We start from the raw sequence: 10219 nt of genomic DNA, 5'->3' as shown, positions 1-10219 counted from the left end.
GAGCACATAGACTCACAGAATCCCCTTCAGCAGCGGAGAACCACCCCCCATGGCCACCGAGCTCCCTGCCCGCGCCTGGATCCCCACCTGCGTGAACTGGGGGCAGCACCCGCCTCACCCCCCCGGACTGACACCCTGCCCTCGACAAACGCTGGTTCTATCAGCCGTGACGCCAGCAGCCGCACCAGCGCCCGGAGGGTGACGTTATTTCTCTCCGCAGTTATTACTGCACAGGACAGCCTGTGGTTCCATGCTCGAGCAGTGCCCTCAGCTGGTCACACACCCCCAGGCTCGAGAGCTGTTTCACTGCAAAAACAGGGAGCATGAGCATGGCTGCTGTCTGTCCATGAACAATTCTTTATTTAGCCATTTTCTTAGAAAATGTGTTATTTAGAAACAGGCATCCCACTACTTTCTGGGAAGGTGACATTTTAAGACTGTGATTTAAACGTGTCCTAGCAGAGGCATCAGACCGGTAACACACTGAAACTGCCTGTGTCAGCACTCAGGGGTCCAGGCACCTCCACAATTACCTTTTCAAGCCAAACTTGCTCCTCACTCTTCAATGTAGAGGTGGGATGAAAACAAAGGCATTACTCAGAGGCACAAGGTGCAAACTGTTTTCTAGCTCTGATTTGGTATGCTTTATTTATGCGTAAGGACAGTACCTAAATATCTTTCTGACATGGGATCAGCCTGCTGGACCTGATGTCACGGTCACTTATTTGCCATGCACCTCAGGTTAGTAAGTCTCAGCTTTTTTTCAGTATACAAAATATCCATGGCAGGCAACTTCTGCAGCTGAAGACAACTCCTGTTCACCTTCGTGGCTTGTTTAGCTCAGCCTCTTCTCCAGAAGAGTCCATTTCCACTTGAAAATGACACAGCCCAAGCATTTGCCACCGAGACCAAGTACCAAACTCATCCAGCTTCCAAAAAGCACCAGTAGAGCTTCCTCAAATCCTTCTCGTGGTCACCTCAGAATATACCAGCCACTCGCTGAAGGTGGTCGGCATCAGCCCCTCTGTCAGGACCCGGGTGAGCAGCACAGCTCTCGCTGGTTGTCCACAAACAGAGAGATCTTGAGAAGCACATCTGAGTTGGAAGGAAAAAAAAAAACAACCCCATTAACTTCATGCATCTTATCTGTACTACTCACCTACAAAAACCTGCTGGGAGCAGAGCTACCTTGGACAATGTCATCCTTGTAGCGCTCCAAGATCCTCTCCCAGGCCTGCGGGAGAGCTTCCATGTCCGCCAGGCTGTTGCAGCTGATGCGGCGCAGGAGGAGGTCGCTTTCCAGGTACCTTCGTGACCGGTAAGGACGACAACGACGAAAAGGCACCGGCCCGTGCTGCCCAGAGCCCGCTCACGGAAGGATACAGGTGCCGGTAGTAGCGCTCCACGTCCTGCAGCCCCTCCAGCGCGTCCGCCAGCGAGGGGCAGCGCGGCCCCCGCCGCAGAGCCGCCGCCAGCCCCAGCTCCGCCGCCCGCTGCTCGTACAGCCGCAGCACCGCGGCCCCGCCGGCCCCCGCGCCGTCCCGCACGGCGCGCAGCTCCGCCCTGCTCGGCGAAGCGGGGCGCTCAGCGGCAGCCCCGGCAGCCCCGCCACCCCGGGGCCACCCCGGGGCCTCCCCAGCCGGTTCCTGCCCGCCCCGCGGTCTCACCGCCGGTCGCACAGCTGCTCCAGCAGCGCCTCGGCAGCGCCGCGCTGCTTCCGCCACAGCCGCTCCCGCAGCTCCCCAAAGGCGCCCAGGGGCGAGCCGGCCCACGCCAGCCGCCGCGCCGCCTGCATCTGCGCCGCCAGCCCGGCCAGCGAGCGCAGCAGCGCGGCCCAGCCCGCCAGCGCCGCCCGCCAGGCCGCGTCCCGCCGCTCCGCCGCCGCGGCCCAGTCCCGGAGCGCCGCCGCCAGCACCGCCGCCATGGCGCCGGAGGATGACGTCATTGAACCGCGCCGAGCTCTGATCGGTCGCCCCGTGCTGAGCGCTGATTGGCCTATCGGTGGCGGTGCTGAGCCCTGATTGGCCTATCGGCGACGACGTTTGGATTTGAAGGTGTGGCGGCGGCGCTCCAGACCCGTTCCCGTTCCTGGTCCCGATCCCGTTCCCGGTTCTGGTCCCGCCGCCATGGCTCCTCCACGGAAGAAGGCTGAAGCGAGTGCGCGGCGCAGGAAGTTGGCGGCGTTCCTGAAGGATTTCGACCGTGAAGGTAGGTGGGAGGGGGGGAACGGGGCAAACCGGGGGTCGGGGCCGGGGGAGCGGCACCGGTTTCGGGCTGAGCCTCCTGTGTGTCCCGCAGTGCAGAGCCGGCTGGAGCGGCTGCGCGCCAAGGGGGAGCGGCTGGTGAAGGAGGTGGAGGACATGTACGACATGGCGATCCTGCGGCTGCCCGTGCATATTCGCGAGATGAACTGGGTCGAGTACTTCGGTATGGGCCGGGAAGGGCACCGGGCTGGCGAGGGCACCGCTTCCCTCCGGTAACGAGAAACAATGAAAACCAAGGGAGCAGCCGGGATCTCTGTCCAGAAGCCCCGCGGCTGTTGCAGCGCCGCTCTCGCTCTCAGGAGCTGCTCGATCGCCGCCGGTAAAACCGGTTTGTGCTGCTGTTTTGCCCCCAGGTGGCGGCGTATTAAAGTATATCTAGTGTGCTGCCTGCACCTCCTAGATATGTATTGTTTTTTAACAAAATCTTTTCTTTTTAGCTAAAGGAGGAAGCGAGAAGGTGTTGGAAGAGGCTGCAACGGTACGTACCCAGCCCAAAGATTCAGCTTTTCTGAGCATGTTACACACCACTGCAGGAGCAGAGGTCACATCAACGCTCTTGCAAATGCTGCTTTGAGACTTCCCAGTAAGAGGTGCCTCTGGTACCAGCACAAGATTCATGCCCAGAACAATTGAAAGGTCCCAGTTTGAGCAGAACAGAAAACACAGGGGTATTCTTGCGGGGAAATAATGAGGGGTTTGCTTTACAGTGTGGACTTATCAGAAGTTTGATATTGATATTCCTAATGGTGTTTTGGTGGTTTTTAATTTCAGGCAGACTTGGAAATAACAGAAATAAACAAGCTGGCAGCCGGAGTTATCCAGACTCCTTTAAAAACCATCCAGAAAGGTCAGTTTGCCTTAAGCATTGTGATGAGTTCGGTGAGATGAAAATTTTTTGTAGTTTACATACTGTGAATAATTTGGTTCTTACTTATATCCCTCAATCTATTTACAGACAGAAAAATACTTCAACTTTTATCGCTACTATCTGGAGTAACTACTCAATTTTATTAAACCACTCAAAATAATTCGAGATAGTGCTTCATCAACCATTGATAACACTTTCTCTTTCTAGTGCAAAAATGTAATCAGGATATTGAAGCTATTGAAGAAGAAGCAGAAGCTCCTTTGCTTCCTCTAGCGAAGAAAGCAAAACATGACACCCAGTGTCCAGGAGACTTGGAAGCTGAAAACATTAACCCAAGAGCTGCAAAGGTAAAGAGCTGCAACTTGTGGTGCCTTTATTCCCCAGATGTAAACTCCTTCTCAAGCTGCTGCCCTGGTGATAGATGCTCAGAAGGGACTTGAACACAGATGTCACTTCCTGAAATTTCTAGTGATAGAGGATGGTCACAGAAGTTTGTATGGGGTTTGGTTCTGGGCTCTTGTGCCAGGAAAAGGAGCTTATTATGTGGAAGTGTCTGTTCGTTGTGGCCTCAGCTGTTGCATGAGGGTGAAGCCACTGATTTGGTGTTTCAGGTCAAGGCGTCCACTAAAAAAGCACCAGCGTCCAGGAGCAGAAGGGCTCCTTCAGCAAGAGTGAAGCGCATCAGTAGCAGGTAATAAGGGATATATTTTAACCTGAATTTCAGAAATGGAGAATAAGCATATAGTGCTAACATAACTCCTAAATGGAAGGGAGTACGGTTTAGCTGGTTGATGTAGTTGTGCCATGCTACAGGAAAAAATCTGTGATCTGACAGTGAGTGAAAGACAGGTAACCGCCTCTGCTTTGCTGGGGTGAAAACCTCCTTCAAGTCTTTGATAAGCTAGTGCTTATATGTTGGTTGAATGTGGTCTGGTGAGCAGATGTTTGTTTATTGTCCCCTAACAGGTCAAGCAAAAGCAACTTTATCACCCCAGCTACCCGTAATACAATTGATCTCTGTGCTCGGGGAGGCACCTCCATGATAACACCCAGATTTGATTCCAGGTTTGTGTCTGTTGTTTCTCTATTAATCTCTTATACAGGGGAGCGTCTTGCCCTTTGCTTTATGTACTTGTCATCTGTTGGCACATAATCCTTAGTGGCTCTTTAAACCTGAAATGAAAGACTTGTAGTCAAAGTGCTTCGAGCAATTGCAATGAGATTACTCACCTGTAACTTTTGGTTTCAGAGTCTTCAAGACGCCAGGTTTGCGCACGCCAGCAGTAAATGAACGTGTCTACACCATCTCTGCCAACGGCAGCCCCCTCGCTGACAGCAGCGACATCTGCATCAAGGTCCCTGTAGGAGGAGGGCAGGTGAGGCAGCAGCTTTAACCTGGAAAATCTGTGCTGAAGGGTCAGCTTGTCGCTTCCTGGGGGCCCTCATCTCTTTGGTTGTCCCAGTTTATTGAGCTAGACTGAAAAGAACATGGAGAGATTTTGAGTCAGAGGCAGGAGCTGCTCCAGCTGGTCCAAGCAGAATGTAGAAGGATGTTTTACTGGGCACTCGAGTGATGTTTACAGTCGCTGCTGCTGGCAGTAATGTGTTAATGTGCTGCGAGGAAGGCAGGAGATGAGCTTCTGGTCAAGCTGAACGTTGTTCTCTGCCCATACATCGTCTCCTAATCTACTTCAATTTGATTTCTCTTTTATTTTTCTAGATTTGTGTGTTTTGTGTGGTTGGTTCTGTTCATGTTTTGATTTTGTTGCTGGGGTGGTTTGTTTTTTCAGCTTCAGGCTACTACAGCTCCCAAAACAGAAAACCTAATATTTGCTTGCCTTTTTTCTTCTTTACAGAGCATTTATTTAACAGCAAATGATTTGACCAAAAATAATCTTCTTCATCTGGATCCGGAGGCCCAAGGGATTATGAAGAAACTCTCGGTAAGTCTGTGGTTTGGTCAGCCGTGACCTGCAGTTGTCGGGCACTGTTGTCACTGTCATTAGTCACTGGACTTTGGAGCTTCAGTAGAAACTCTCCCCTCCGTCCCCTCCTTCCCCTGTGTTTTGGCTCATGTTACTGGCCAAGAAGCGGCATGACCTGAGAAGGGCAGGAGGGGGAGCAGCTTCACATCACATCCAGCTTAATACAAACTGGATGAACCACGAGCTTCTTGAAAAAGAACTATTACCGATGTTTTGAAAAACTGAATCAAAACTGAAAGTGTTTCCCACTTCAGGCAGGAGTTGTAAGTGGTTGTGGCCTATCACAGTGTCTCTGAGTGCTGACTTATTTCTCTTTCTTTCTAGGTTCGCCTCGCACAAGCTTGCAGCGCTACAAAAACCCAGAAATGAAACCACCGAATGTTGAGGTGTCTCTGTAAATACGCAACGTTACATTTAGGGCTGCCACCCCTAGTTCTTGTTCTAATTCATACTGAACTTACGCTTTTTTTTTTTCTAGTAAATAAAATTTTCTAAGCACTTCATAGACTCCACCACTTTTGCAGCTGGTTCCATGAGAAAAAGTGGTTTTCCTGGTTGTAATTTCAGTTGTGATGAGGGCCGGTTTGATAAAAGATTGCTGAGTACTGACTTTTTAAGGTGAGAACCCCTGACCTGAACCAGAGCTCTTTCCAAAAGTGTTTCCCTTGGGACACAAGCTGCAGGAGAGCGGGGGTTGCGTGCAGGGGCATGTCTGTGTGTCACCAGGACATGTCTGTGTGTCACCAGGACATGTCTGTGTGTCATGGGGTGTTTGTAGCTGGAGAACCAGAGTCCTGGGCATAGCCTGACGATGCTGCTTAAGCAGGATCTGCTCCCAGCACTGCAGCTGCCAGCGTGCTCCCCGAGAGAGCACCTTGAACCACGGCCATGGTGATTGTCATTAAGAGAAAATCCCCTCCTGCAGCCCGATGCTGTAACAGTGGCCGTCATCTGCTGTTCTGCTGGTGCCACGCAGCCCCGCAGCAATGGGCTGAGAGCAGCTTTCCAGGGAAAAATCAATATTTACTAGTTATGGGTCAATCTTCTTTATAAAATACAAACCCTGCTGATTTTGCACAGTTCAGGGCTCCACGTGCCACGTTTCATCCACAAATTGAAATTAATTCATTTGCTGGAAATGTGGGTAAAATCTGAGGGGCTGCTGGGAGACAGGGGGTGTTGGGACCTGTGTGCACCCCCCCGGCCGAGGGGGTGGGAGGGGACACGGGGGTCTCTGCTCCAGACCGAAAGCTGATTTCCCCCCAGGGGTGATCTTGTGCTGGGAGCCTGGGGAGCTGCATCCCCACTGCAGCATGAGCAGCACCCAGTGTCCTCGGGAACACAGAAAACAGCAATAACCTTACAGAGAGGCTTCTTGCAGACCTGGGATTTTTCCAGAGTAATGTTGCCCTGGCCTTGCTGTGCCCATGAGGATCTTGGGCAGGAAAAGTCCTTTTTCAGCGCAGCCCGACCTGCCAGCCATGAATGAGGTACGGGTTCTTTTTCCCATCTAATATCTAGCTAATCTAGAAATTAGAAGGCCCAATGGCAAAGGAAGGGAACTTTGGAGACAAAGTTTGATACTAATAGCCTGAGTTATTTGCCGATTGTTTAGAGCCTGTGGCTCACTCTGCCTGATAGCATCTCGCTCCTCAGCCACCTTCTCCATCTGGCACCGGCCATCTGGTCCCCGCAACAGGCACCTCAGCGAAGCTTTGCTGGGGAAGCTTCTTGCTGCAGAGCTGGAGCTGCGGGATCAAAGGGAATCAGTCACGTTAAAGTGAATCGTGGAGCCGCTTTGGAAAGCGCAGAGCTGTGCAGAACGGCTCAGCTTTGTTCAGACCCCACACATTTTACAGTGCCATAAACCTCCCAGCACGTGGTGAGGAGCATAAATCCCGCCCTGACCCTTCCACACGCCAGCTGGTGACAGGGGCATGGCACAGAACGAGATGACCTGGCATGGGGACCGAGCACCGTGTCCTTGCTATTGCACAGCTACTGAGATTTATTTTTTGCCAAGCAGACGACTCCACGCTGCCGGGACACGATAGATGTTGCAGCTTTCCCGTCGCTGCAGCTCTCATTGTAATGCAACTTGCTGAGCCGCTCAGACTTCGGTGATTTTTCCTCTTTGTCACCTGTCTCCCCATCATGTCACCTTCTCTCCTTCCTCTTGGCTCTGGCCCAAATGGGCATCGTGGCTCCTCCTCTGCCCTGATGTTTGGGTCTCTACTTACAAAGAGGTTTCTTGCAGACATGGGATTTGCCAGAGTCCCCTCAGGGACACGGGTGACAAATCACCGGTGCGGTTGGTGTGGGGAACATGGACGGGCAGTAATGGAGTTATAATGAATTAAGTGCTGTTCAAATTGATGCAGGGCTACTGTAATGAATGTGTGCGTGTTGCGAGCATTGGGACAGAGGTGTGATGAATATTGCCTATCGGCTGTGATAAAAGCCTATCATCCCAATACATATTTTCAAAAACTAATTTAAGACTGGAAGAGATTATTACAAATGAGGAGAGGAAATTGTCTGGCTTATATTTAGAGCCCCTTGCTAGGTAAGATGAATTCCAGAAGCCAAAACACCGCCTGTGGGGCGAGAAGGACAGATGTGGGTGTTGTGGTAGCTGGCGAGCTGCCGGGGCCGAGCAACCGCAGCACCGGGAGCCAGCCCTGACCCAGCGTCTGCAAATCCGAGTTCTGATCTCGACTGTTCCCTCGATCCTTTATTTAATCTCCCTGTGCTGCTCAGGATGACAAGATCATTAGAGAGCCGGTTCCCGGCGCAGAGCTCTTCCTCCTGAGCGCAGTGTAACTGCGCGGCCGATGCCTGCAAGACAAGAGACTTAATTGTGTTCTGCCAGCATCCAGGGCATGTCAGGACTCAAATTTAAAGCCAGGCTGGCTGGGGGTGGGAGCTGCACCTCCATTACTCACCCAGCCCAAATGAGGTTTCGCTTTTATTATCTCCTGAAATAGCTGGTACCTGGGAGGTGCTGATTGAAGCCATTTGAAAACATGACAACATCCTCAGGACAATAGGTGTCTAATCTAATGAAGCCAGAATGCATTAGCTAAGAGCTGTGTAAAGCGAAGAAAATGCAATTAAAGCATTCCTGAGGCCAGATGTCAACCTACGTAGGGGACACTGATATGAAGACGTTGGCAGAAGTCTAATGAAAATAAATGATCTGTTTGAAACATTCCTCAAATCAATAATGGAGTCCAAGCCAGCGGCTGCCACCTCACTCGTCACTCACCTGCGGTTTGTCACGTCCCAGCAGAAACTGGGACAGGCTGGGGACAAAGTGGGGACGGGGGACGTGCTCCTTTTCCTTGATTGCTCAAAGTGGATCATGTTTTGCTCCCCTTCTCCCAAGTTCTGCTACGTTGGAGCTAAGGATCTGGGTTTTTATTGTACAGTTAACAGAGACACCTTCTCTCTTTAGACTCTTATAAATAGTAATTAAAACCACCCACTTTTGTAAATTGCTGGCAAAAGTAACTTGCATCAAATCACAGCTTTGTGGCAAGAGTTTAAATCGGCAGTGACAAGTATATTTCTAGAATAAAGTTTTATTTTGGGACGTTTGCTTCATTACGCCACATCACATTTTGCTGCCGTGTCATGCAACACCTGACACATTGCGTTTCCCCACGAGTCAAAGCAGAGATTTATATCTTCATCTGCTGCTCCGCTGCGTTGTTGGAACACGGCAAAATCAAGGCAGGGAAGGGGCTGTGCGGGACACGGCCGCGCGGCACAGCCTGTGCCAAGGCGGTGTCTCCGGCACCGATCCGACCCGCTGGCTCCATCCTGTTCCTCGGCTTTTTTATGTGCCATTTCAGCTGCGGCTGCTGCCCAGGACGGCCCCCCCTGCACGGAGCGATAACGGCTTCTCTTTGTCTGATGCTGAAGGTGCTCGGCAGCCTCAGCAAGATAAAAAGGCCAAAGACATTTATAATTGTGTAATTAAACGGCTCCTGTGCCTCCCAGGCATGTCACTGCTGGGCAGATGGATCCGTTGTCGGTGCGAAGCAGTCAAGGTGACCGGTGGCTGTTGGTGGCACCCAGCCCCGCGCCAAGGCCACCCCAAGCAGGACGTGCCGCAAACCCCAGCGCTTGTCTCACTCCGGGTGCCCTGGGTTGGTCCCTGCTCCCCGCTGCTCCCACCGGACCAGCCTGGGACAGTCACCTCTGTCCCCACGGGGTCACCAGCGGCACAGTGGATGGTGGCAGCGATGGGGACAGCAGGAGCAGGTCCCCATGGCCTCATCCCTGCAGCCTCCGCTTGGCCGGGACTCGCCATCCACTATTCATAACTGCTCCAGAGCTCTAATTATTTCTTTATAGTGCCAATATAGCCCTGGCCGGGCTCCTCGCAAAGACCAGCTGAATTAATTGATCGACAGACGGCAAATAGACTTCACCCATTTAAGCGCCCATTCAGTTCCTTTTTCCTAGCAGCTGTCACTGTTCCCAGCACAGCGAAACGAGGCTTTTGCTCGTGTCCTTTGGCATTAAGCAGCCTAAGAAAAAGAGAAAAAAACACGAACCAGCGAAAGAGTCGCATCGAATTATTTCGAATTATTTTAGAAATTAATGTGCTGGCCATACACTGCTTTCATCTACTCAATTACACAATTAATTACATGCCTTGAGCACAGTAACTCTGCGTGCTTTCCCACTGCCCAGCAGCATCCACATACATCAGACCGACAATCACAGTCGTATCGACACCTCCGCGCTGTCACCACTTCCGAGGTACCGGGTCCCCTGGGTGACGGGTGGTCCCTGCCCACCTGAACAGCACCTGGCCCGACAGGCCAACCGTGGACCTTCCCATCCCCAAAACACACACGCTGTACTCGCAAAGTGAGGGTTTTTTCCTCTAACAAATTGTCAATAGCAAGAAGCCACCATCCTGAGTTCCACAGTCACTGCCACCCCTGCAGCAGGACCAGACTCTCCTCATGCTATTTAATAAAGGAACATTGCATTTCACGCCTTGCTGCCACCAAAACTGTTCCTCACCTGACGCCGGCTGCCCTTGCTCAAGCGGTACTGCTCCTCAGAACCCCTGAAATGACCCA

At 52.0% G+C, this 10219-nt stretch overlaps 2 protein-coding genes across 2 annotated transcripts; one reads left to right on the top strand and one right to left on the bottom strand.

The window, feature by feature from the left end:
- Positions 1-618: 618 nt before the first annotated feature.
- Positions 619-1945, bottom strand: AIRIM (AFG2 interacting ribosome maturation factor). Its single transcript, XM_065857235.2, has 4 exons — positions 1668-1945; positions 1384-1563; positions 1189-1307; positions 619-1095 (listed from the first exon to the last, which is right to left on the bottom strand). Exons 1-4 carry the CDS (start codon positions 1943-1945, stop codon positions 1028-1030), a joined length of 645 nt encoding a protein of 214 aa, XP_065713307.1. The 3' UTR covers positions 619-1027.
- A 95-nt stretch (positions 1946-2040) lies between these two features.
- Positions 2041-5618, top strand: CDCA8 (cell division cycle associated 8). The gene is made up of 10 exons (XM_065857245.2): positions 2041-2208; positions 2299-2427; positions 2702-2742; positions 3036-3111; positions 3340-3479; positions 3744-3823; positions 4099-4197; positions 4382-4508; positions 4989-5075; positions 5442-5618. Exons 1-10 carry the CDS (start codon positions 2127-2129, stop codon positions 5484-5486), a joined length of 906 nt encoding a protein of 301 aa, XP_065713317.1. The 5' UTR covers positions 2041-2126; the 3' UTR covers positions 5487-5618.
- Positions 5619-10219: the final 4601 nt, after the last annotated feature.

This window comes from Patagioenas fasciata, chromosome 25 (genome assembly GCF_037038585.1).
Source record: "Patagioenas fasciata isolate bPatFas1 chromosome 25, bPatFas1.hap1, whole genome shotgun sequence".
In the NCBI taxonomy this organism is placed as follows: Eukaryota; Metazoa; Chordata; class Aves; order Columbiformes; family Columbidae; genus Patagioenas; species Patagioenas fasciata.
The sequence above is the reverse complement of the archived record's forward strand: the minus strand, read 5'-3'. Positions and strand labels throughout refer to the sequence as shown.

What these genes read in the sequence shown, in the direction of transcription:
- AIRIM (XM_065857235.2), bottom strand. Translation starts at nt 1,945, where the DNA reads ATGACGTCATCCTCCGGCGCCATGGCGGCGGTGCTGGCGGCGGCGCTC. An exon ending in GAGCAGCTGTGCGACCGGCG is followed by an intron (nt 1,564 to 1,667) that starts GTGAGACCGCGG and finishes TTCGCCGAGCAG; the next exon opens with GGCGGAGCTGCGCGCCGTGC. An exon ending in GAGCGCTACTACCGGCACCT is followed by an intron (nt 1,308 to 1,383) that starts GTATCCTTCCGT and finishes CCGGTCACGAAG; the next exon opens with GTACCTGGAAAGCGACCTCC.
- CDCA8 (XM_065857245.2), top strand. Translation starts at nt 2,127, where the DNA reads ATGGCTCCTCCACGGAAGAAGGCTGAAGCGAGTGCGCGGCGCAGGAAG. An exon ending in GAAGGATTTCGACCGTGAAG is followed by an intron (nt 2,209 to 2,298) that starts GTAGGTGGGAGG and finishes TGTGTCCCGCAG; the next exon opens with TGCAGAGCCGGCTGGAGCGG. An exon ending in ACACCCAGATTTGATTCCAG is followed by an intron (nt 4,198 to 4,381) that starts GTTTGTGTCTGT and finishes TTTTGGTTTCAG; the next exon opens with AGTCTTCAAGACGCCAGGTT.